Below are 27739 nucleotides of genomic sequence, written 5' to 3'. Positions count from 1 at the left end.
ATGTCTAAGTATTTTGATTAATTATTATTTGTATTATTTCTTGTAGGCACAGATTAAAGTTTTGGTTGCACATTTAACACATAACTATTATAATTTTTCTCACAATTTTCTTATCATGTTTTTTTTTCTTCAAGTTGTTAGGTTGTTCAATTGATGCTTATCTTACTCTCGATAAGGACGATATAATTCAACATTTAAATTACTCTCATTTAGAATGTTCCTTCCTAATTTGTTTTTTTCTCCTTCACATTTTAATTACAATTACAGATTAACAATTACAAAGCCATCCTTAACGGTTAAGTTAAACAATTGTATTTTTTTTTTCTTTTAATCTAATTATTTTTTTTTTGAATAGGAAGATATTCGATATTACTTAAACTGTTTAGGTTACAAATACTACCTCTGTCACTTTTTAAAACTAAGAAAGTACAAAATTTCAATGCCTGAAATCACATTATTGCACCATGTATGTATGTTTCCATTTAAAGTTCTCAAAATGACTCTCTTACACTTGTTTTTTTTTGTTTTCTTTTTCTCTATGTCTATTACACTAAACCTACGTTACATTGAAGTATGTACGTACTACGTAAATCATCTAGTAACTTCAATTTCTTTCAGAAGCAAATTGTATGAATCATGAAACGGTTCTCACCTTTCGGTTGTTATTAAATATCATAGAAAAAGTGGTTCTAAGTGAACGAATTCAATCGCCGCGTACCTGCAATGATTATTACATCTGCTTGTTTTTTTCTTTCATTGTTAACGTCGTTATTACCACTATTGTGCGAGTAAAATTGCTTACTGTAGAGATCTGAGTTAAAGCCCATTGTCACATAATCTCAGTTCAAATCATCATCGAAATACTTTAAAAATAAACTTTGTAAGTAAGTTTTGCCTTAAATTTTCTACGTTCGGCACTATGTCTTTCATGTTCGGGTCCATTTTGTATTGATTCGTTCTCTTAAAACTTGAGAAATATTGAATAATTGAAATGTTTGTGTCGATGTGAATCAAGTTATAGTTTATACGCGTATATGCAAAATGTTAAACATAGGGCAAGATAAATGGTGTTCCGTATAAATTATACTCTTTTAAGTTATAAAGCATAGTCTTAAAAATGATGATCATTGTAACGATTATAATCTCATCTAGGTATATGTCTTTTGGTTAACTTTTCCGTACTTTAAACCCTCGAATACTATTGAAAATTAATCCACTACGGCTCTTACAATGTACGTTGTACGTCCCTGAATTAAACGATATAATTCCAAACTAGCTGACATTATCTTTTTGCTACATATGTCATTGTTTCCATTTCATTTTGTTCCAGCTCAGTAGTATTTTGTGCTTTAGATTGGTATCAACCGAATCTCTCCATTAGGTTCTAACCGTCGAAAAAATAATATGATTGCTTTACAGATGTGAAGAGGTAAGCGAGGTCCTATACATGTATTTCGTTTTGAACGTTTTCATTTCGAAAGAGGATGGTGAAAAAACGAATTTCAAGATCAATTCGCAACAAAAACAATCAAGAATGCATTCCTACTGATATATTCGTATATTAGTTCTAATTCTCCACTTGCTACCAATTTTCTGGGAGAGCCCTGCATTTTTTTAGGTGACAGTATTCTAAATATTTCACTATAGTTGCACGATCGAATGAAAAATATATTTCACTGGTTTTAATTCTACTCTTCGAGTACTCATGTAACTTACGACTTTTTCACAATCAAAATTTAACTATATTTCAGAATCATGCACTGAGAAAGGATGAGATACGGTGGACGACGATGGATCGAATAAAATATTGTTCTAATCAGAGCAGAAACAAAACCGATGAGTGGACGGAAAACGGTCTCCTCAAACACCATTCTCTTTCGAAATTCTTCGAATAATATGTTTATCTAGATGAACGATTTTCAGGAGTCCCTCCCGATTTTTCTCCTTAAAAAAAAACAGTCCAAACAAGAGAAACCACAATAAGTTAGTTGTTGAGCAATATGTTATCAATTAAAGTAGACCACTCTAGTGAAATTCGTATCTATCTATTCAATGAAAAGGTTTGCAGATCTTTACAAAGAAATTTATATTGATAAAACCTAAGGATTAAATATTTCTGCTTTCTTCTTTCATTCTTTTAATGTAGTGGCACTGATTTTTCTTATGTATTGTATATGCGTTATCTACTATACCAAATTCTCTATTAATTTTACAAACAATACGCATTAGGAAAAGTTGTATTGCCGAATATTGGAAATGAATCAAACAAAACAAATAACGATATCAAATTTAATATCACAATATAAGGCTGTGTGTTGTTTTTTTCTTTTCATATTTCATCGAAAAATTTGCTGTTTTCTCTAAAGTACATCGTCATTCGGTATGGAAAATATTTCTTTATAAAAATTGCTTTTGATATGTTCAATTAATAATATATTACTCGGGATATAAGCTCAATAAAATCAATACCGAAACAAGTCATTGGCATCAAACAACACACTTCTTAGTCCCAGTTGATTGCTGTACCACTTAAGCACTAAATCGGAAATATGATCATTTATTTATTTACTAAGAACGAATCGCGTGATTGTCTTTAGAATCTTTTGTTTTTTGTGTCATATGACTCGAAGAACTCAACATTTTTTCTGGACATTTGTAAATAAGAGTCTGGTGGAACTCGTGATACAGTCTCGTCAACGTCGGGGCCTTCATAGAACTTAAGTTTAAGTTTCTCCAAATAACTTTTAAAATACACACATTAACACAGGAATTTGAAACATTGTGAATCGTCTTGAATGATGAATGCTAAGTTTCAAATTTACAATTTTCAAATCAGCAGCTCAGATTAATTGCAAAACAAAATCAAAGATAGCTCGTTGGCTTTTCCAAAGCACTTGGTATCAATGGAATTGAAAAAGAAATGGGGCTCGGATCTTCGTATTTGATTATAATATGTACAGGTATTCAGTGTTCAAGAATGCTTCATAAATATTAAAAATATTAGCTACGCAATAATTAATTAGCCTAGGTTTATCTTTTTACTTATAGTCTTGCGTATATAGAACATCATTAATCTCTATTTATCGAATAGACACTGACAGGGTACAGAAAAGCGAACAGCACTTAAATAATAAAAAAATACATTATAATAGCCGATCGTTTTGACCACAAAAATATAATTCACACGCTCTTATGTAAGTAGTAACGTAATATAATTTGAATTTCATTTCTCGTTAATCATTAATATGTCAGACAGTACTACGTATGTACGTATCATTAAAGCAAAAGGTTTTTTCATTAAAATTTTGTACCATTATTCGTCTTAAAACTGATCCTCTGTAACGTATCTCTACTCACATGATTTATCGTCGTCATCGTCTCTTATTTTATTATAATCATAAGGCAAACTCAACCTTCACCACTTTCAATGCGGACGGGGTAGGCGATTTAGTAGTTAGCCAGACAATTTAATTGATTTCACAAGGGGAGAACATGCGTGGCTTACTTTGATGCATGCTCAATTCTATGTAGGTCTACGCCGCATGGAAAGCGTTCTCGTTTAAAATACAAAAGGAAGACAACGGTTTAAAAACGAATTTGAAACCAATTCAGGCTACACGAATAATTAAGAGTATATCTATTTGTCTTATACAAATACATATATCGTCGTCCGTACTCTATTTTTCATGCAAAAGGCTTCGAGAAAATATTCTTCACTTGAGCAACATATGCATCTTCCACTTTGATTATTCGAGATTCCCTCAGATTTTAATCAGTAGTCAGCTCTCATGCGCGCTCATCGTAATAAAAGCAGAATATTATTAAATTCACTTCCATGGTCAAGTTTGCAATCATAAGTCTAGATATGAGGACCAATAGTTATCGAAATTTTGCTAGAGTGTACTCCCTAGATATGTAATGAATAGTTCAAATGAAAAGTTTCAATTGGCATACGTTCAATATCACTTGCCTTCAGGGGCATCTGAATATTCAAAACGGCAGCGTATGTTCTCATCAGTACTAAACACGAAATTCGGCCTCAATAAGCCCAATAAGGAAAATCTTGCTCTCTTACAGCTAATAGGAAAGGTTTACATCAAATAAACAAGGTACATCACTTACGAAATAGAGGCTCTCAAAAAGACTATTTATTTTCTTAATACCTTGTTATTGTTATCGTTTCTAAGTTCGATGCTACTCTTAGCGTTCGGTTACTAATAAGTATTTATTGTGCATTTTATTTTTTTTTTTTTCAAAGTGAAAAATAAAGAAACAAATGAAAGAGGACTAAAACAACAAATCTATTCGGCCAGTTAGGTAAGCATAACATTCAGTCTATGATTTGAAACACTACCCCCGTAAATGCCTGGAAAAGTTCGGAGATAGTGTTTACTGCCTCATAAGCTCCTCTGGTAATAGCGTTTTCATCAATTGGATGTCTTCATTGTCTATTAAGTAACACAGAATATTCAAATGAAAAACTGCTACGACACCAATAACGAACCCGCTCAAGGTAAGACCTCTTCTTTCATTGTCATTGGTATGAGTAGAATTTTTATATATATTCACAGGTATCGACTCAAGCTTATTCATCTAATTTTAAATTGATTTCAAATGCAACTATTCGATGAACTTGCGAATGCTATTAGAAAATATTCTCGAGAAGCATCAAGTGTGGACGACAATATTGAAAACGTATCATGTAAGAATAAAAAAAACTTGATCATAACTAAAAAGTGTTCAGCTTCTTAGATTCCTGCTCACTTTGTTATATTAGCCGGTATATATGTATTTCATTACTTCATAAAAATATGATATGATACCAGGAAAAAATTTGTGTGATAAGTAGGTGTACAGGAAACTTTATCGTCTTTTTTCATATGTAAATATACCTTTAATTTTTTTTTATGTTTTTTTCATTCAATTTTATAAATTACTAAGTTAAATCGTAGCATAAAAACCCAAAGCAAAAACTTCAGTAATATGTACTAAAATAATACATGAAAACACTTCCTTAAATTGGACCATTTTCGGATGTTTCATTGTCGGTTGTAACTGTAGTTGATATTCCTGTAGTTTTGCTTTCGATTGCTGATTCCGATGATGACGATACCGTTGTAGTTGTTGGGGGTTTGGCGGGAGGAGATTGAACCCCCTCTATAATTTTTGTGGCCTGGTCAACGTTTGTACTGTTCTTTTCCGTATGCGATTCACTGGACCTTCGAAAGATTGGAATTGAAGAATAAAAACATTAATTATTTCTACAAATAAAATTATTTTATTTCGTTTCGTTCAATTATTTTTCATTCATCGTTTGTGTCAATTTGACACCATTTTCCAACTCCAAATGTTGTGCTTTTGCTTTTCTACGAATTTGATTGGTATTGTGTCCCACTGACTAATTTTCGACGGAATTCCACTCTTTCGGACCCTTTTTCCTTCAAACCCCTGTAAGTTGGGGCTTAAGAATATACTTAAAAGCCTTCCTTACTTGTCATAAGAGGCGACTAAAAGAGAGAGAATGCTCGGAAAATGCAGGCTGCTGCATTTTCCGAGCATTCCGGTGGAAGAAGCCCTACGTAAGCTAGAAGAACAGCATGATAGTAGTCCGGAGGGTAAAAGGAAGACCAAACTAGCGACAACATGTATGTCTGAAAATTATTTTACTTTTCGAAATAAATTTTATAAGACGACCAAAGGGACAGCCTTTGTCCTCACTTTTAAGTGAAATTTCCATGGCAGGCCTAGAAAAGAAAATAGAACGACAGATGACCAAACCTAGAGTTTGGTTACGCTATGTGGATGACGTTTTGGCCATTATAAAAGAGGGGGATAAGCAAACTATACTGGATCAAATCAACGGTTGGCACCCTAATATAAAATTCACAAAGTGGAATCAAAAGGTGGCATCCCCTTCCTCGACATCAAAGTGCTAAACAGGAACAACTGCCCCGAATTCGATATATAGGGTTGCGGAAAAAGTAATGTCGTATTTGTGATCGAATTTTAACGCTTTATTTAACATACTTAGAATTATCCGATTTAAGTCAATTATGTGCCGTTTTGTTCGCAAAATTGTTGCAATTTAGAAGGCAACTCCATTGTCCCACTCCCCCTCTTTATTTGCAAAAAACTCAGACAGCCAGTTTTCGCAAGTCTCTTTTTAGGCCAATTTAGTAGCACCAAGAGCGTTTGGCATGGACCGGAAGAGATGGTAATCACTTGGTGCCAGGTCCGGACTATACGGTGGGTACGATAGGACATCCCATCCGAGCTCCCGGGTCATCAAAGATGTGTGAGGCCGAGCCTTGTCCTGGTGGAACAGAACACCACTCCTATTGACCAATCCTGGCCGCTTCTGGTCAATCGCCTGTTTCAAACGATCGAGTTGCTCACAGTAGAGGACCGAATTGAGGGTCTGGCCATAGTTGAGCAGCAAAACCTTCCTGGCCGTCAATCCAGCCTTGGCGATGGTTTGGGCCGGCTCGTCGCGCTTTCGACGACGACCTTTTTCGCTTGTGATCCACTTTTCATCACCAGTCACCATCCGCTTCAAAAGTGGGTCGAATTTGTTCCGTTTCAGCGGTTTTATGGTCCTTACCCAGTTCCTGGCCAATCGAGCGAATGCTCACATGCCGGTCTACTTGGATGATTTCGACGATTTTATCGGTTTCTACGACAATTGGCCTACCAGTACGGGGTGTATCTTCGACATCCACTACACCAGTACGAAATCGATCGAACCAACGCTGTGCTGTGCGAATCGTTACAGTATCGGACCCATAAACTTCACAAATTTTTTTGGCCGTCTTCGTTGCTTTTTTCCTCTCAGATAGTAAAAATGTAAAATATGACGAATTTCTTCCTTGGTGGACGCTATCTTTGACGAGCTATAACCTGAGACTGAAAAGTACGATCATAAAATTGTCAAAGAGAAACCTGTAGCCCAGATTGTCGTCTTGAAATTGCCATATAGTATGACCCGATGCGATAAGTACAGCACAAGATATGTTTAAGTGTCGCCATCTATTGACAAAATACGACATTACTTTTTCCCCAACCTAATATATAGGAAGCTATTGAGTAAACAACGCACCATTGTCAGGACATCTAACCACTCACATCAGTATAAAGTGGCCGCCTACCGATCCATGGTGCACAGACTTTTGTCTATATCACTTACTAAAGAAAGATTCCAAAAGGAAACACATACATTGTGGATAAAGCTACAAAAAACGGATTTCGGCCAATTCTAATCTAGAGCTTAGTTAGGAAGATGGAAGGTACGAAGGAACGAAATCGCCTAACAACTTTGTTTGAATAAGAGAGAATGAAGATGGGCACACAACAAGCCAGCATAAGTTACTCTACGGAAATGTTCCCAGCTTTGCGTCGAATCTTGGCCAAAGAAGGCATCGAAGCAGCAAAAAGACCCGAAATACGTATTTGGGGAAATAAACTAAATTAAATTCATTTACTAAGCAAAGTAGAATCAGTTTGTTCGGACAAAAATCATTTTATTTCGATTTGATCAATTATTTTTCAATAGGCATCCATCCAATTTGACCCATTTTTCCAATCCCAAATTTTATTATGCTTTTGCTTTTCTATGAATTTGATTGGTGTTGTGACTCACTGACTAATTTTCGACGGAATTTCACTGTAAGTTGAAGCTCAAGAGTATACTTCCTTGCTTGTCATAAGAAGCGACTAAAAGAGATCGAAATTTTTAGGGTAGTAGCCTGTAAACTTTGAAACTTTATTGTTACCGAAACATCAACAATGCCTCGAAAAGGGACTGACCTCACGGCAATGACTTTTGGCTATCGAAAACGAACTATGATTCGTTTCTGGAATGTATGCAAGCTCCTTGAAAACGGTAGCGAGAGTCCTCAGAATGGTCGCTTTCTCCAACTTGAGCGGGAATTCCAGCGATATAAACTGGATATTCTGTAGTAAGATAGTGGGACTCTGAAGAGGACTCCTCCCCCTCTTGCTACAATAATAGCAATGTACTTTTGTACTCTGGAAAGCCAATTGGTAGCAGACGAGAATCCGATGTGGGGTTGCTTTTGACGGCTACCGCAAGGCGCGCTCTCTGGACCCGGGAGTCTGACAGACTTTTTACTACAAGATTTCGCTCCAGGTTAAGAAGCATCACAATTGTACAATTCTATGCGCCAATGGAGACTTCTGATGTAGTCGAAAGGGATGCTTCTACGAACAATTAAACGCGATTCAGGGGAAGCTTGCTAAAAGTGACATTCTGATCGTGAAAGGTGATCTGAATGCCAAGGTGGGATCTGACAATACTTTGCTCAGGTATGTGATCTTGGCGACTGTAATGGTAACAGTGAGAGGTTCGTGGATTTCTGCAACTTCCACCGCCTCGACATTGGTGGCATATTCTTCGAGTACAGAGCCTGCCATAAGGTCACATCGACCACTTCGATACAACATCGATCGGTGGTACAACCCAGCTGTCACTCGACAATGGGAAAGCTATCTTACTGATCGAGCGGCACATCTACTGAATAACCTGGCCGGAAATATCGATGAGCATTGGACCGCCATCAAAAACGTTCTCTTCTCGTGTGCGCCTATGCGCTACGTCCCGAAGGGGTGTCATAAGATCTGGCTAACTGCGGGGTCGTGGAAATGGATCGCTGAACGGAAGGGGTTGAAGGCTCTATTGACCGCTACGAGTGAAGGCAGACGTGACGCGCTCGAACTTCGACACCGAACGAAATCCCGAGACGTTCAGCGTACTGTACGCCGCGACAAAATAGATTTTACTATTGCGCTGGTCAGGAAAGCGGAAGATGCCACCGATCGCAATGATTTGAGAACTCTATACCACATCACGAAAGAGTTTGCATGTGGTCGCAAATCTTTCGATGTTCCTGTGAAAGACGTCAACGATCGACTTCTCATCCACGATGATGAACAACGGAAGAGGTAGAGAAAAAACGCAGATAATGGCTAAAATAATCTTGGGACGCATTAAAGAACACCTCGAAAGGTTGACCGACAGAGAGCAGGCTAGTTTCCGTTTCAGATCTTCCTGCATTGACCACATCAACACCATACGGATCATTTTGGAACAGTGCGCGGAATTTAGATCGTCGCAGAATCTGCTCTTCGTTGATTTCGAGAAAGTTTTCGACAGCGTGAACAGGGAGTTTATCTGAAATGCTCTACGCAGAAGGGGCATTCCGGACAAATTAATAGCCATTATTTGTCTTACGATAGCGCAAATGTTACGTGCTGCACCGAGGTAAAATCTACTATATTATTTCTGCTTATTATCGGTGACATTTTTCATGCTGCATTGCCCGGAGGACGTGGAGGAATTCAGTGAACGGCAGCATCTTTCTGCAACCACCTCGATTACACTAATGACATCTGTTTGCGCTCTCATCGGGTCATTGACCTTGGCCAAATGGATCTGAATTTGGAAAGGGAGGCAAGTTTAGTTGGACTGAAGATAAACACTAACAAAACCAAGATTCTCAGTCTAAAGGGTCATCGAACTCTATCTTGATAAATGGGTAGATCATCAAAGGCGCCAACCAATCTGTAAATCGATGAAGCCTGGTTTCTGTCGACGGTGGTACCGAGCTGGATGTTGCCCGACGCATTAATAGCGCTAGATTCGCTTTCGCTGCTCTGTCTAAGGTCTGGAAATACATTTATCTCAATACCAAGACCAAGTTGAGACTGTTCAGTGCTAGTGTTCTTTCAGTGTAGCTATATGGGAGTAGCACATGGAAAGTGAACTCCACTGTTATTCAAAAGTGCCAAGCTTTCGTCAATACTTATCTGCATCGTATCATCGGAGTACTCTGATACTATTTCAAACAAACAACTTTGTCGCGCACAGACTTGGCACTCGTATGCGATGTGATAGGAAGACGGAAGTTTCATTGAATTAAATCATACATTGAGGAGAGGCAACAATTGCAATGCAGGCTACACCATGCAGTAGAATCCACTCTTCAAAGATAACCGACAAATGGGTCGGCCCAAGGGCACTTGGCGTAGAACAATAGAGGACGAGTGCAAGTGTCTCAGGAAGCCGTGGGGGCAGTTGAAATGAAGTTCAGATAACTGTGAAATATGGTGCGTAGGTATGATTGACGCGCTATACTCCACCAAAGGGTGAAAGGCAAACATATATATATTAGTCTACTAAACCCAATTCTGCCGCTGATAACACTTAACACTTTCGGTTATTTTTTCACAACCTGGTAGTTTATCTCACCAAACACAGCCCTACCGTCAAATTAATTGCAGAATTTAAGCTGATCTGATTTAATTCCAGTCATTATCCCAATTTTTACTCAGAAAAAAATGGGTTAGTAAAAACCCTACGTAGTACCCTTATGGCCATTCAATCGAAACTAGACTACCCCTTAACATTTCTACGTCCGCCACTGTCCTTTAATCTTGCTAAAGGTAAAAAAATCAACCCACACCCACGCAGTTTCATCTTTATATCGCCAATAATACGTCTATTGAAACCTATGAACAACAAATCATGATCCTCCTCTGACCAAACTCACGCAAAGGACCATTTTTAGCTGTTATAAACACGGATTTACTCAAGCCACTGTACCATGGCATCAAATGCAGATCACTTTGACAAAGAGCATGACACATCGCTGAGCGTTTAGGCAGGGGCTATTGACAATCAACTACTCATAGCAAAGGAGAACCTTGACCAATATGCGTGTATCGATGACACTGTTGCCACATACGAAGAAAATAATACTGTGCAAAATATCACCGCCAACAGACAATATAGTGACGTTAATGATGACAAAACCGAATGGTTGGACGTCCACTGCGTCTGAAGCTCCGATGACTGCAGAAACACTCAACATTTTTGTTAAAACTAACTTTGATGATGTTTCATAATAACAATGCTGTAAGAAATTCTTAGTATAGAACAAAAATTGGTTTCAAACAGACGAAAATGACAGACTTTTTAAATCAATAATTACACAAATGAATTTACAGCCAAATACACTATTGCTTCTCTGATTTTTTGTAGACATATGTATGCGCAATGGTAAATTTTCATAAAAGTTTTCTATAAATATTAATACTGGTTTCATTTTCATAGAAATTATCTATTGTACCTATAAATAAAAACAAGCTTAATTTGTGCATTGTCCGATTGGTGCGACATGGGCCATGCCAAGGAGCGCAAAGCTATCTACCGCCGTAAGGGCGAGAACTTAAGAGAGGTGGTTGCCCGTGAAGAACGTGAAAGCACCCTTACCGAGTGGCAATTCTCTTGGTAAAATGAGCCAAGGGAGGCGGCTCATCGGCAATTTAGACTCGTGGTTGAACCGAACGCACGGTAAGATTGATTACTTCCTTACCCAACTTCTAAGCGGACATGGAGGTTTTCATTCTTACCTGCACAGAATTGGGAAGGTGTGATCCCCTGATTGTGTGTTCTGCAATGGTGTGGCGGACAACGCTGAACACACCTTTTTCTCTTGCGAGAGGTGGGACGGCTTTCGTCAGCAGCTTTATGCAGACACAGGGGAGCTCTCTCCAAAAAAACATTGTCAGAGAAATGCTGAAGAGCGCTGGCAGCTGGAATCGTGTTGCGCATTATGTTCGAGCTCGTTTTATTGCGAAGAAGATTGAACTCGACCGACGGAGGAATCGGATCGTAAGGGGTTCCTGAACTAACAAACCCCTTCCTCCCCTCCCCACCCGTTGGTGAAAGGGATTCCCTGACTTGAAGGCTACCAAAACAGGAAGAGCGGAAGGGCTAATCCGAAGTAATGTGTCAAACGCTTCCAGGCTACTTCTCTGATGACAGAGAAGTGTTTACCTGGTAGGCCGACAACGCACTGTTGCGGGAGTCCAACACCCTGTGCGTAAACGCATTCTCCTACCCTACTCCCAAAAAAAGAAAAAAAAACTCCCCACCTCTCCAACCAATGTCAAAACTAAGACCGGCTTCGAAAAGTACTAATCGAGATCTTGACTACCTGCCATTATGGGAAACTTGTCCCCAATTTTTGATAGCATTAGCCAATGTAATATTCTAATAGTTAGTAGGCATTCACCCTAAAAGACTCAAGATCTAATGCAAATATTATCAAAAGCCAATTATTTACAAATTAAATGTGATAAAGAGATAAATAATGGTTACTTACTTTTCATCACCTAAAGAATCCCCTTCTCCATGAAGAATGGTTGAAGCTGGACCGTTCGATATGACTGGATTATTATCTTCATTTGTCGCTTCAGATGCCTGTTTCAATTCCTCACTGGTTTTGTGCTCATGCTCCCCCAAATTCACTTCATCCCCATTATACATACTCGTTTTGAGTGCTTCATTATCGTAATCATTCCCTATAGTAGATGACATCGGCGGTACACTTTCATTTCCGGCATTTTGTAAGTCTATGTTTTTGGCATTTTTATTTTGCAATTCAGTTTGCTGCTCAGACATTGTTTCTATGGGAACTTTTTCAACGTTAGCATTATTATCGCTCTTCTCAATTAGAATCTTAAATTCAGTCTGGGGCTCTGGCTGCTGGGTAGTGTCCTGGTCAGGTTCATACTTGTCGCCGAAATCATTCCTGAATGAACTGAAGTGAGCATCGAAATCAGCAAAGTTGTTTGAGGAAAAATCGGCCCAGCCGCCCACATCATTTCCACTCGTTCCAGATTCTGCGAATGGATCTTGTCCCCAAGGATTGATCGTCATGTTCAATGAACTTATTTCTGGTTTTGTTGAATCCATACTAAACCGTTCTAAATCCATATCATCATCTAAATTCTCACTTAAATTAGCACCCCATACTTTCAATTGTCGTAAATTCGCGGAAATTTCGCCAGATGACGATAATAAACAACTAATTACATTATCATTGTCTAAATACTGTAAAAAAAGATACTGTCATGAATAATATTACATTTTTATCTACAGGGGAACTTACATCATAGAACTTGGACAATGGTGGTTCACCTAGTGGAGAACCCTGGTCGTCGATACCGTCCCTAATAAAATTACCATTAATCACTCACTCCATTTCAAAGTAGAAAGAATACACAACTTACGAGTAATTCATTTCCATATTGGTATCCATATGAGAGATAATATTATTCACATCCAGATTGCCCAGGTCAGCTATGATATTATCGCAATTAAGTGCCTTCGGATCACAATCTGCCAGCAATCGAGTTTGTTTAAGCAATTCATTCGAGAGTTCACCATTCTCTGGATCCGTTAATGACTTCCAACTAGCCCATTCTTCTTCGTTTAGAGTTGATTGAATTAAGGCACCAAGCTCGTCATATTTTGATACACATAACGAAACATTTTTTAATATTTGTATGAGGTGTCCCATGTATCCTAAACGACGTCCATTTTGGCTAGCTCTAAAAAAGAAGATAATTTTCAATTTCAAAATCAAAGATGGTAGTTCTATCTGCTTTCACAAACTATACTAAAAAATATGAAAATAAGTAATCAAAAAGAACTCCTTTCTGTAGGAGCCTAATTATAGTGGGACGCGGTTTTAATCTTTGTGAGCATTATGCCTCCTTGTTGCTTGTTGCTTACTAAGGAAATTAACATTATACATATTCACGATGGTTCAAAAAAGACTAACAAAAATGTATAAAACAAACTCGATAATCAATGAAACATTTGATAGAGCAATGAAGCTATGCGTAAAAAGCCACTTACTGCATGGGGCAATGTCGCATGATTCTTCAGAGAATGTGCCCAAACATGTGTTGTAAATCAACTGAAGGAGCACTTTCTCCTGTAACCATCAACTTTGTGAACAATTTAACTTTCTGAGAATCCTCTGGTTTAGAAATACAATATTCAGGAGGCAAAAAATTAGCTTTTCCAAAATCATTTCTTCATTTTCCGTCGAAGCCGGAAGCCTGCCGCAGTAGTTTATAATATTTGCGTCATGTACAGAAAAGTCACAGAGACCGTCTTCGATCAATTGGATTTACACAAAAAAAATACCCTACGAAATTATGGAAAACAAATTCGGATGATATTTTGACCCGAAAACAAGCATCTAATGGCCACACCATCAACCATTTTTTCATCAAGTCGTCACTGAGGACTACGAAGAATTTACGCTAATATAAGCAGAGGAAGGAGCGGGAGGCGCCAAGAAACACCAAAACCGAAGGTATGATAGGGGCATGGTCCATCCAAAGAAGATAATGATCTGTGTTTGGTAGGACTAAGGAAGTCCAATGCACTGGGAAATGTTCAAAAAGAAACGATCAACAGGCACCTCTATTTAAACCGTGCAAAAAAGACCATTCTATAGAAAAGCCTCGCATCCACTTGATGTCGCACCGGACCAAATGGGAAGCAACTTACTCCACAGGGCAGAGGTGAGGCACGTCTGACGATTTGCCTCTGCTCTGGTAAGAAACCGTAAAGCTTTCTTCCCCTAATATTTAAAGTTTTGTTTCCAAACGTTTGCATTCCATGTCCAGAGCTGGAAGCACCGAGCAAATCGGAAAATACCAGATCAGCATCAGAACAAGAATCGTCAAACAAAAAGGTTCGGCCCAGTTGTTGTCTCATACCATGAAGATTTTTGAATACATTCTTATCCACCGCATTCGCGACATCGCTCAAACAACCGGCGTTGCCAAGAACGGTGGAACTACTGAGGAAATACACGCTACGTGGTTACTCATGAAGAAACACCGTGAGGAGTGTTGCCTATCTCTACATTGTAATTCTAGATCTGGAGGAGACATTTGATCGTGTTCCACGCAAACTTATTTGGTATGCCTTACAGTAGCACCTAGTTCCACAAGTTCCTCTAGGACGGATCCGAAGAGTCATCTAAACCTATACACTATTCTATGCGGATGATATTTTTCTGGAGTCTCATAACAAGGTTTGTCTCGAGGAACGTATCCAAAAGTGAAATGATTGCCTCCCGCAGCACGATCGAAGACTGAATAAAAAAGAATTTATGATGACCAATCTCAATAAAACAGTTGCTATCAGTCAGCGCTCAGTAACTGTAACCTACCGAGAATTGAGCGATTTAAATATTTCAGATCAATGCTATTAGCCGATGGTGAAGTGCGTTATAAAATTGCTTCACGTATCAGCGCAACTTGACGAAATGCCGTTCCACAACTGGCGTCCCTTGTGATGAACGCATTAACGAACATCTCAAATTCAAAATTTACTGCAGTGTTCTCCGTCCTGCCGCCCCCTATGGTTTCGAATGCTTGGATGGATGGAGGCGAAAATGTTGCGGAATCCGATTTCGAAATGTGGACATACGCTAATCGTGTTAAAATTGCTATAGAAGCATCTTTGATGGCACGGATGTGAAATTGTCACTGACAAGAACTCACTTGCTAAGATTGTCTGAGCATCGAAGTCGGTTAGAAACGACCAAAAGCAAAATCGCGCGATTGATCAAGACGAGCACTTCAGAACATGACAAAATCTAAAGAAGGCGTGGCAAATACTTCCAGTGACCCGATAATATGATTTTCATTTACCCCTTAGTAAGGTACAGTGCATCAACCACATCTACACACCATCGTTCACTGTTACCTGAAATGCCCTTCAACTACTGAACGACTTCTCAAGATGCCCGCACTTCGCCTCTACTGTTCTACGTCAAGTGCCATTTTAGGAGAGTGGATTCCACTGAAATGGAGTTTACTTTCCGTGTGCTACTCTCATATAGCAACTCTGAAAAGACACTAATACAGAACAATCTCAACTTGATCTTGGTGTTGAGATAACTGCAACAGTGCAACCCGTGACAATCATATGTCTCTCTGATAATAGCCACTAGTTTCTTTGGAATGCCTCCTGCATAGAGCACTTCAGATACATTCCCTGTTCCCACGCTATCGAAAGCTTTCTCGAAATCAATAAAAAGCAAGTGCAACGATAATCTAAACTACGTATGCTGTTCCAAAATGATCCGTAGGGTATTGATGTGGTCAATACAGGAGGATTCGCTCAAGCTTTCGAGATGTTATTTGATGCGTTCCTGGATTCTTTTAGCCAATATCTTTGCAACTGCAGGGAGCACACAGATGCCCCTTCTATCATAACACTCAAAACGGGTGTCTTTCTGTGGAATCTTAATGATCATCCCCTTCTTTCACTTTGCGAAAAGCGTGGGATTCTCAAGACTTCCGTACAAGTGGAAGTAGCAGACCTGCCTTAAATGCAGGTAATAATAATAATCGTTGATGCATCAATCCATATTGGATCAGGGCCTTGAAGTGTGTTAGAGCACTTCATTCAAGACCGTAACGGTACACTAAAGGATTTCAGCCCCCTGTAGGAGGCAATGTGATCAGCATTGCGCTCGCCCGAGAGCAGTGAGATTCAAAATGCGACATTCCATAATCCGTGTGCTCTAACCAGACAGTCATCCGAATATATGCAGGTGCAGTGATAAATAGCTCTGCGAGGGGACCGTCAAGCCCAACGGCTTTACTCCGGAACAATCCGTACCCGAATGCTACGGGGACTAGCCATTTCATTCACAAGAGGATGAACCTCACCAGATGTGATACGGCTAAGAACCGTGATCAAGTATTCCTTCCACCTCTTCAATTGCTCGTCGTCTTGAATGAGAAGTCGACCGTTGACGTCCTTTGCAGAACCACCGAACGATTTGCGACCTCGTGCAACTCTTTTATTATGTGGTATACACTTCTGAAATAATTATTTCCTATCGGATGTTCCGCTACCTTAACCAGTGCAATAATTTCACTCGGTATTTGAGTTTGAACGCGCCACGCCCAAATCGCTCAACGGTCAATAGTCTTCAGTCCCTTCCGGTCATCAATTCGCTTCCACAATTCCGCAGTCCACCAGATCTTTTGACGCCCCTTCGGAACTTGGTCGCCAACCTGTGTAGCACTCGGGAAAATCAACTAGGTTACTCAGTATATCTGCCGCCCGATCATCAAGATAACTCTCCCACTGTCGAGCGACAGCTGGATTGCACAAACGGTCGATATTGAACTTCGGGGTCGCATCTTCCAAATCCTACGAGAAATGGCGGACGCAACACACAAACGAACGTAGGCGACCATCAGATGGTGATCCTTTTCGAGGCAGATGTCGACGCCTCTTTTGTTATGCACATTCAGAAAAAAGTTGCTAAATCTACTGCTGATCGAGAAGTAGTCGATCTGATTGCTTGTGCGCTGTCGGCCAGTTGAAACCCAGGCCCTTTACTCGAACAATGTGCCACCAATGACGAGGCGATAGAAGCTGCTATAATCCACAAACCTCCCACAATTACTGTTACGGTCGACTAGACCATGTTCCCCATCCCATGTACGAGGAAGCTATTATCATATCCTCTCCTGAACTGCGTTTAATTGTCCGTGGAAAGCATCCTTCTCCACCTTGTCGGAACTCCCCGTTGATGCGTAGCACTGCGCAGTCGTAGCCATTAGCTCAGCCGTCCGAGGCGGTGTTGACGTTTCGATAGCAATAAAGTTTCAGAAATTATAAGTTGCATAAATCCCAACTCACACTCTGAATTTTCTATTACAGACTGGCCAATTTGTAGATTAACTATCGGCCTTGCGGTGAGGTACCTTTGCAGTGTCGATTTCACTCGAATTCTTTCTCTTCGCGGGAATTAAAAAAGTATGGCAAAAATGGACATTTTGCCTTTTGTTTTTCAGCATTTAAAAGAGACATGACAAACCTATATATTATACAAGGTGTCAAGGTATAGCGTCAAAACTGTAACAATACCACTTGTTGCAAAAAATTTTTACATAATACGGAAGGCAGATGAATTCCTAGACATATACTTAAAGACAAGATGGAAGGCTCCTCTAAAAATCCCCGGCACAATCGGGGGACTCAGTGGATACTGCAACTCACGCGCTGCTCCAGTTTGCTAATTGGGAGTCACTCGACCGGAAAAAAACTGAGGCGAAAGAATATCAAGGAACGACTTCACGCTGTAGAAGAATGCACAACTAAAATCGGCTCGTATTGATAGAAGGCACTATTTTGCTAGGTCATAGGCCTGATCAGGATGGCTACCTATCGAGCGATCGTTGTTTCAGGCGGGCTTTCAGCTGTTTACCATCGACTTCATTTTTCAGACCAATCTACTGAGTAAGCTCTAGTCAGCGCGAAATATGTGCCCATCCCATCAAAGACGCCTCTCTCGCAATTTTTCCACGATCGATGCAACCCCATATCTATCAATGATGTTCGCATTTCGGATGCGATCATGGCATGTTACGCCACAGGTCGATAGTCAGCCAGCATTCAGAATCATAGCGGGCGATAGAGCGAGCGACACTGCGTTAAATTTTGGATTTGAGAATTATGATCGTACATCTGGGAAGACGCGTGGCTCAGATTACCAAAAAATGCTCTTCATATTTACTAATGTCACTCCTCCTAACCGAATTGCTATACATTCTTTTAGCAATCCGTTCAGTATCTTGACGCAAATTACCGCTTCCAACGGAACATGCTTTAAACAAAAGGCATTTTTCAATTCATCATTTAACTAAACGGTTAAATGGTTGAAAAATAGCTGAGAATCGTGTCCATAATCTACTCCATCACCAAAGCAAGATATTTAAAATAAATTTTGAGAACTTACTGCGTTTCTGTATTATGTTCCCAGCAATCTACAAGTTTCGAAATTATCTTACAATTAATTATTACCTGGAAACGGAAACGTAATGGTAAATAACGTGAAAATCGTGTAAATTACAAGAAATAAGAAGAATAGTGAAACTTACATGTTTTTGTAAGGCAGTAAGATTCGTTTCGACATTCTTTTCGTTATCATTTTGGTCGGAGCAAGCAAACACGTACCCAAGGCATTTGTCAACTTCACTGTGCAGGAAATTATTCCAGCTGTATTGCTTAAATAGTTTGAGCAATGTATTAAAGTATTCAGTTTCACAAATTCTAGGATGAAAAAGAAATTGGTAAAATGAAAATGTCCAATAGAAACCTAACATGGAAACTCACGCATTAATTATTTTTTCGTTGCCAGTTTGTATTAATACTGTTAACAAGCGGCATATTTCTAATCTGGTAAGTCCAAAGCTTTGTGTAGGACGTATTGAGTAGTTTTTCTGAAAATAATTTGTTACCCAAACACTCTAAAAGGGAAAAGGAATCACTCTTACTGTAGGTGGTTCTAAAAGTAAATGATGAAACTCCTGAATTCTAGGCGCGATGATATGAATTACAGTTGACACAACACGTTCGTGATTTTCTCTCTCTTTATCAATCATTTTTTTAAGTGCTTTATCAGAGGCGGGTTCATCTCTGTAAATATAAACATTTTATAAGCAAATTGCCTTTCCTTTGCTACAGATGTACATACACAATTGATTCGTCCACAAGAGTAAGTACAATTGAAATACCAGCAACAATGCTGCTTTCTTTTGGCTCGCCCTTCAACATCATATCGAGCAAAAGACTTATTGACTCTTCATCCTCCAACGATTGTAATAATGGGTCGGTTCCTGTAAATGGTTGCTCCAGGGAGTCTTCCCGATCCGACTGGCGCATTGAGCGGCCGTGCTTTATAAGATCAACTAAAAACTCGGCTACATTGGTATGTTTTTCATGCTCTTCTGGGTTCCCTAAGATCCTTATCACTCGTTCAACTAATTTCTGTTCTGTGAGCCACTATGAAACACAAAGACAAATGATGAGAATTGTTGTGAATTTCCAGCATACCCCGTTCCACACTTACTTCGTATAAATTCTTCTTCAATGTTCCTCCTTGTACTTCTTTGATTATTTGTAGCAATAAGTCCATTATAACTGGCGTTGCAAAATGTTTGAAGATCAAATCGAGAAAGTTTCCCCGAGATTTGATAAATTCAAGAAGTTGTAGGCACATTTTCTGGTATAAAAACCAATCCTAGATACAAAATTCAAATGTATATCCACACTCTTAGGGAAATTTCGTTGTTTAATGCAATTTACCTGTTCAGACTTTTTCGATATGAGCATGCTGAAAGTCTTACTAAAAAATGCTGCTAAAAGAGGATTAAGCGGTGGTTCATTTTCCAAGAATGAATATAAAGTCTGCAATATTTCGGTGTTTTCTACGAGTTTTTGGTCTAAGGACGGTAATCCGCTGTAAACCGACATTATTATATGATTGAGAAGCAACCAAGCTAACAAATTTGTAAGCAACTTACAATGTTAAAATTTCACAAGCTGTATTGGAGTATTTGAAACGTTCTGCTACTGATAAATTCTCTGGAGGTTCTGTGATGGTTAGGGTAATCAGTCGTTTAATCACATCCGGACGAGTTAGGCTACAAAATCGAAAATGTCAACCATACCGATACCTATTTAGTAGAATGATCGATTCAACTTACAATTGCATAAGGCGTCGGGTCTGCAATTTACATTCTTGAAGTATGTCTTCATCATCCAAAAGCTCCTCAACTGTGACATCCTGCAAGGGTCATATTTGTAATAATCACATTCCAATGGAAGAATTTATTTGAATCAACCAACTCACCTCTTTTTGCAGCAAGTTCTCAATATTTTGAGACTGCGAATAGGACTTTTCCCAGAACATAGTGATGATTTGTAAATTATCTTCTAATATTTACTAGCACAGCACTGGAAAAAGAAAGACAATACTAAAATATGTCGCCGAAGTTTAGATGTAAAATATGTAACCAGCGGAAGAAAAATACCGAAAGTACTGAGCTCTTCAAATGTGAGGAAGTTGAGTCATTTAATTTCTAATTCGGGGTAATTATTAAGATTCAAGTTAACGATTAGATGAAAACGCTTTTTGCAATGCCGAAAACTAAGATTTTAAAGAACCATTTACGACTAAAATTATAAGGAGTGACCCAAGTTCAAAGCAAAAATCACCAATACGGTGGAAACTTTATTTTGACTCCTATACTACACACAGCAGTGGAGAATTATCTTACAATACAGAAACTTTCCATGTTAAGAAATGATTTTGAGAAAAACTTCACTCTTGTTAATTTTTCCGACTGATGAATATATTGCAACGGAGATGTATTCTTGTGCTGATTAATGCCTGCTCAATTGTGAAATAGTTAGATAGATACGTTAGATGCAGTCCCTTTCATTTCCCTTTAAGAAACAATAGTGAGGACCAGGACCATCAGGTGGATGGCGGACTCAGGACTCCCTCGTCATACATACTTAGAATCGTTTCCGCGAAAATGTTTCCCGCGGATCGGATAACCAAATAGTCTATGAGGGAATTACAAAATAAGGAAAAACTGTTTCTTAGATCGGCCAAGAATTCAAATGAGTAGTCCAAGGTTATTCAATTGATTGGGGTAATCGAAAAAGAAGAAATCTTAGTGTCTTTCGACGTCAATACTCTTTTTCCGAGTGCTCCGGTTAAAGAACCGGCAGCTCTAGTAGAGAATTAGCTACATCAACCACAAAAAAACCCAGGGTAAGTTAAAGTAATATATGAAGCTAGTCAAAATCCGATGGCAAAGTTTTGGAAGAGGCATGTAGCCATCTGTGCTATCATCAAGAAAAACAATGTTGAAAAAACGTCCGAATTTCTTAAAAGACTGCATCCCCCTGTCAAGTTCACCCAGGAAATGGAAAAGGAAGGTCAGTTACCTTCCTTGAAAATGCTATTGAGGATCAAGCCTGGAGATTTACAGGAAAGCGACAGAACCAAAACGAGTTATATCCAGCACAAGAACCACGCTCATCAGCACAAAGCTGCGTATCTCAACCACATGATCCACCGGATGCTAACCCTTCCCATTTTCTCGGGAAGGCGTAACGAAAGAGACGAAGCATATTTTTGAGGTCGCCTGAATGAATCAGCAAACGAACGAGGACGCTTCAACGGCAAGCGCTCAGCAAGCTAACTCCGGATCTATAACCCAAAAGAAAATAGCTTTGGAATTCAACAAATATTCCCCTTCGTTTGATACGAAAACTAGGAAAACATGGTTTGGACGTCGTTTTCAGCAACAGGAAAATCCGCTTCAAAACCCTTATGGGATCGACCAAGAATCGAATCGATCAGATGGCCAAGTCCGAAATATACGAAATTTCCTGCGCCGACCATAGAAAAGTATACATAAACAAGTCGGGAAACTGGAAGCTGGGCGGTCAGGTATGAAAGGTTCTGTTTGCTTCTTCTGTGAGTATATTTGAATGCAGAACTATCCCATTTGTACGTAGGCCGTTATGTATATGCATTTAGCATGTCAGATTTAGTACTTCGGGCTGTAAATTTACACGATAAAGACAACTTTGAGCTAATGTAACTTTGTTACTAATAGTATGATTTTGATCAAACTTGGGGATAATATGCTTCATATTATATTCTATACTACTACCTTTTATAACTCTGGGATAAACTTAAGGGGGATTTTACTCAATTTTCCCAAAAATATGGTAATATCCTATTATTAACTTAATTTGAACAGATATCGATATGGAGAGTACTTTGAGGCCTGGACACCATATAGAGGCAGCTTCATGACTTTTTTTAAAATTTTCGGTTGGGTAGTTTCTGAGAATGGTTCTATTCAAGAAATCATCATTTTTCCACCCCTCTCACTCCCCGCTGTTCTAACGGATCTCAAAACTAAGATCGGCTTCGAAAAGTACTAATCAAGATCTTTCATTTGATACCCCACTTGACCAAATTCGGTGAAAGAAAAATTTACACCCCCTTTTACATGTATGGGGACCCCCTAAATCTCAATGTAGAAGGATGTCACTCACTGCATGTCTGGGCGTTCACAGTTCCCACCTTCTCACCAAATTTCGTGTCAATTGGTATTGCCGTTTCTGAGAAAAGTGCATGTGGCAGACATACAGACAAATGGACAGACAGACAGATAGACATTGAACCGATTTTAATAAGGTTTTGTTTTGCAAACAAAATCTTAAAAAAAAACAAAATCGAAGCTAGAAGCATTGATGAAAGCGACAAGTAGTCGACGAAATCTGCATATTCGCAGACAATAAGACTGTTTCGGATTTTTTATTTTCAATTTTAAAACGTTATTGAAATGCTATAAACTCAAGTTTTGTTGCTAATTGAAGCCTCGTCTTTTTTTTCTACCATAGATTTTGCTCTTATAGACTTCCCGGGCTGGATCATCCTCATCCATACGGATTAAGTGACCCACCCACCGTCATCTATTGAGCCGGATTTTATTCACACTGGTCATGAAGCCGACGGAAAGTAAGATATCTTCGGTGAAATCCAATACAAAATGAAGCCTGAAGACAGTGGAGCAGAATTGCCTTCCCTATGGTGTTTAGGGATAACGTTTACCTAAAATCGAATGAGACTGTGCCATACTTTCGACGCAGGCCCGATAACCTGGAGGATGTCGTTTTGGGCACGTTGGGTGAATCTTAGTAGGAGATGACTTTAATGCAAGTAGCCTTGAATGGGGCTTGCCCCACCTACCAAAGGGAAACGGATGTTAGAAATGGCGTGGAGAACCGGGCTCGTAGTTTTAAACACCGGATCCAAACCAACGTGCTGGTGACCAGGCTGCGAAGGAATTATCCCTAACGTAAATTTTGAGTCGGAATTTCTAACACGATCAGTAAAAGAGGGGCGAGTTCTGGAAGACGTCTCAGGAAGTGACCATCAGTAGATAATCAAAGACGCACTGAAGGCCCCTTCGGGGAGTGATAAAGTTACACCTGACACTCTCATAAATTCAGTGATGAACATAATAACGACAGCCTGTGAAGCTTCCATGCACTGGTGGAGCGCAGAAGGCGTTGAGGACGACCTCCTTTTCACCAAGAAAGAGCTCGAAACGGCAGTTCTTAAAAAATAACGACTTGCTCGCAACGTTTGCCTGAAGTAGAGCATTTTTCCTTGTCGCTGGAAAGTGGCGACGTTTACCCTTATTAGAGCGAAGGGAAAGGAGACCCTGACCTCCCGTCTCCATACCGATCACGAAAAGCTCATCAGGATTAGACTCGCTGAAACGACTTATCCCCAAGGCAGGTCGGGTTCGAGCAGGGAAATCCACGGTGGATGTTGTTATGTAGGTCGTGGATGTGCTCATCCTAATGTTTGACGTCAGAAATGCCTTCAATTCCGTAAGATGGACAGATATGCTAGAAAACTCACTCCACATGCCGAGCCATCTCTTACGGATATTGTGCAATTATCTGAGACACCGCTCCCTGGGAAGCGACCAGAAGTGAATAGAGATCATGTCAGAGTAAGACAGGGATCCATTCTAAGGCCGGAGCTCTGGAACGCTTGTTACGATAATCTGCTAAGACTCGACATGTCAGAAGAGTTGCGCCTGGTCGGTAATACAGACTACGTTGCGACACTTGTTGCCGGACACACTGTTGAACAAGCACAAAGCAGAATTGGTATATTGATGTGACGGATAAGCAGATGGATGACTATGTATTGTTTCAGCCTTGCGCTGGAAAAAAATCTGTAGTCACCCTGACCAAAAAGAGAATCCCAATCTTCCGTCCGGCGAGTAGACTATAGAGTCAAATACTTTGGCTTAATGTATGACTCGGAAAAAGAGCTTCTCCAAACAAATCAAAGCAGGAGCGTACAAATTATATTGTCATGAACACTTCTCAAGCATGTCCAGAAAATGGAATATTATCACCGTTAATGGCAAAATAAGCGAAGAGCCAGATGGACTGTGCGGCTCATCGATTACGTACTTACCCAAGTTCTAAGTGGGCATGGAGGTTTTCAGTCTTACGTGCAAAAGATTGGAAAGGCGCGATCTCCTGATTGTGTGTTCTACAATGGAGTGGGGTACGATTCTGAACACACGGACGACTTTTGTCGCAGCATTAGACACAAGGGAGCGTTCTCCAGACAACATTGTCAATGAGATGCTGCAGAGTGCTGGGAGATGAAGTTGTGTTGAGCATCATTTTCGAGCTCTTCCTATTGCGAAGAAAATTGAGCTCAATCGGCGGAGGGAGTGGATGGTAGAGGGTTTCTTGAATTGCCGACTCCCTTCCTCCCCTTCCGTCGTTGGTGAAAGAAATTCCTTGAATTGGTTACCAAAGCTGGGAGAGCGGAAAGCCTAGCCCCGAAGTGATGTGTCAAAGGATTCAGAGCTGATTCTCTGATAACAGGATGGTGTTTAGTTGGTAGTCCGACGGCGTCCTGTTGCGGCAGTCCAACCTCCACCTACCCTACTCCCAAAAAAAATGTTAGGAAGAAGAAATGACCCTGCACTTATGGTAAAGTTTTCTTCAAAGAATAATCAGCGTACTATCTGCCACTGGAGAATGGTATCAGCTTCACAAAACCCTGCAAAAGGCCATGGATAGGGGATGGACCAAACTAAAGCTTGAGTATTTTGAGTTGCGGCTAAACTAAACTAGTTCTCCGTCGCCGTCTTAAACAACCGCCCAAGCTCTGGATAATTGCAGACCTGTAGATTCAGTGAGTTTCCGTAAAAATATTAAATTGGGCTTATACTGGAGAAGAGTTCTCCGTGGCGATAAAGGTATGAGACCTACAGTTGATAGCGATTGATTTGATTGTAATTCATTAAACAGTTCCAATAAATTATTCACTGATGGTCACGATTCGTATGCATATGTATATGGGGGGATTATTCGATTTCTTCCCTTAAGAATAAGGGACAACGGATAGGGGCACATTATTCTTGATGGCATCTAAGACGAGAGAAGAAGTAGACCCGAGTCTTAGGAAGAAGAAAAATGTTCACTGGTTTTAGAATATCAAATGAAGAAACTGTACAAATAACATGGAATACTACAAAGTGCACAAGTTTAACATAAAATTAGCAATAAAACAAACATAAATTATGTATTTAGACATTCAAATCAACTTTCGATATCTCAAAAACTAAGCGGGTAATCGATGTCTGCATAATCCTCCTAATTTGAGCAATTTTACCGAAGTCCATCTTCAAGTTGCAGTGCCGCGGAAACTGCAATTAATGCGCCATATTCCCCAGATCTGCCCCCAGGCACCATTATTCGTTCCGAAACTTAGACAGAAATTCTTCCGGGGAAAAAATGTACGTCAAAAATTGGAATCATTGGTGAAAGGGAGGCCTATTTGGCAAATCCCGACAATTTTTTTCCCAGGGAATTAACATTTTGAAAAAACTGATTGGCTAAATGTGATTTTACGGTGAAAAATTGATTTCTTGTGTCGCTGCGGACCATGAGCCATAACAACAATGCTGAAAACCTTGAAATCTCAAAGAGCAAGTGGTTGTTATGGCACATTAGCCCAAACTTCAGAAAAATGATTTAATGAATTTAAAGGTAGATTTATACGGCTGGGTAGAAAGGGATATTCCAATGATGAAAGCAGGTAGATCCTCTGATTGTCTTCAACGTATAATAAGCGAGTAACCAACGGCGGATTTTACAAACTCAGGAAAAAATTATTTCCATGAGATGAGAAGACATGCTGTGGAGCTACAGCATCCAGACGATGCGCACTGAGAGATATTACGGCAGCTGTGCCTTGAGCGATTAATTTAACCAAGATGACATGCAGAAATAACACTGGGTGAAAAGCTTCCTCTGCAAATGTTACTTCCATATTAAAACTACCTCGCAAACCGAGACGAGTCATATCTATGCATTTCCAATTTTTGTTTGTTCGATTTTATCTCTGAGAGCTTTCGCGTAATCAAAGTTCGGAAATTAAAAAGAAACTTTCACCCTAAAAAATATGAATTCATGAATTATCTGCAAATTCCCACATTCGTTTGAATCATAGGAGAAAGGTGCAGAAGACAATAGGCGAGCAATTCCACCGCGAACCAAAATAAATCGCTAACAAGTGCCCACGATGGAGTCGCTGAAAGGTGACTGACTCCGCGGGCGAAAACAAAAACACAAGAGCAAAGTGCGGCCCAAGCGGGGCTTGTAGGTTTCCCGGACAGAAAAGCATCCGAGCTCGGGCCAGGCGGCCCGGAACGCACTCATCCCTCTTGCAACATCCACGCGAATTTCGCACGACACACTTTCCTCACAAATGACAGCTGCGACAAGTGCACAAGCAATAATTCGTTGAAATGGGCGTTTCGGGGCGACAGAGCCCCGCAACTGGCGCAGAACGCAATTTACCTTAACAAGATCACAGAAAAACATTAGCGCGCGGTGTAATCAATTATATTTGGTACAATCTCTGGCAGGAACGTCGTTATGCACTGAAAATGTAGTTCATTCAGCTCGTTTTGCTCGGGCAGATCATGGGCTCTCCGTGTTCGTTGAAAAGTGCCTAAGCGTAAATCACCTTGACGAGCGTCGGAAACAATGGCATCGGATCGTGCCAGTTACTCCCTTTCCTGCTGCAGCATTCTTCACAGACCCGTGCGCTCGAACATTACCTTTGCAAACGGGGAAGTAGCTAAGGAAATTGCAAACCGAATTCAATCTTCCACAAGATATTTTTCGCCACTCTCGAGATAACACACACACCACTCCAAGCTGACAGTACGTGAAGGGGACACACGAATTTTCTGGCCTCACTCCGTTCCCGAATCGTTATCGAGCGACAAGTGTTCTAAAAACGAGTGCAAAGCGGATGTCTTGCTTTTCGCCGTACCCTCAGTTAATCAGCGATTTTACTATCAAAAAATTCTTTTCAACTGCTACGATGCACCGAATGGCGTTTCACAACTCACATTACCAACACATCGTACAAGAGGTTGAATGACAGCGGCCAGGTGTGAA

General features: G+C 39.8%; 1 protein-coding gene across 1 annotated transcript; it reads right to left on the bottom strand.

Moving 5' to 3' along the window:
- Positions 1-3: 3 nt before the first annotated feature.
- On the bottom strand, positions 4-27739 carry LOC119650375 (serine/threonine-protein phosphatase 6 regulatory subunit 3). The gene is made up of 15 exons (XM_038053112.1): positions 27131-27739; positions 20547-20650; positions 20401-20480; positions 20218-20337; positions 20000-20153; positions 19764-19934; positions 19389-19696; positions 19189-19330; positions 19028-19134; positions 18793-18964; positions 18651-18715; positions 13093-13413; positions 12972-13032; positions 12183-12913; positions 4-5219 (listed from the first exon to the last, which is right to left on the bottom strand). The coding sequence occupies exons 2-15, from the start codon at positions 20604-20606 to the stop codon at positions 5015-5017; spliced, it is 2697 nt and encodes an 898-aa protein (XP_037909040.1). The 5' UTR covers positions 20607-20650; positions 27131-27739; the 3' UTR covers positions 4-5014.

This window comes from Hermetia illucens, chromosome 2, assembly GCF_905115235.1.
Source record: "Hermetia illucens chromosome 2, iHerIll2.2.curated.20191125, whole genome shotgun sequence".
Lineage (NCBI taxonomy): Eukaryota > Metazoa > Arthropoda > Insecta > Diptera > Stratiomyidae > Hermetia > Hermetia illucens.
Note: the sequence above shows the minus strand (reverse complement) of the source record. Positions and strands in the feature narration are given on the sequence as shown.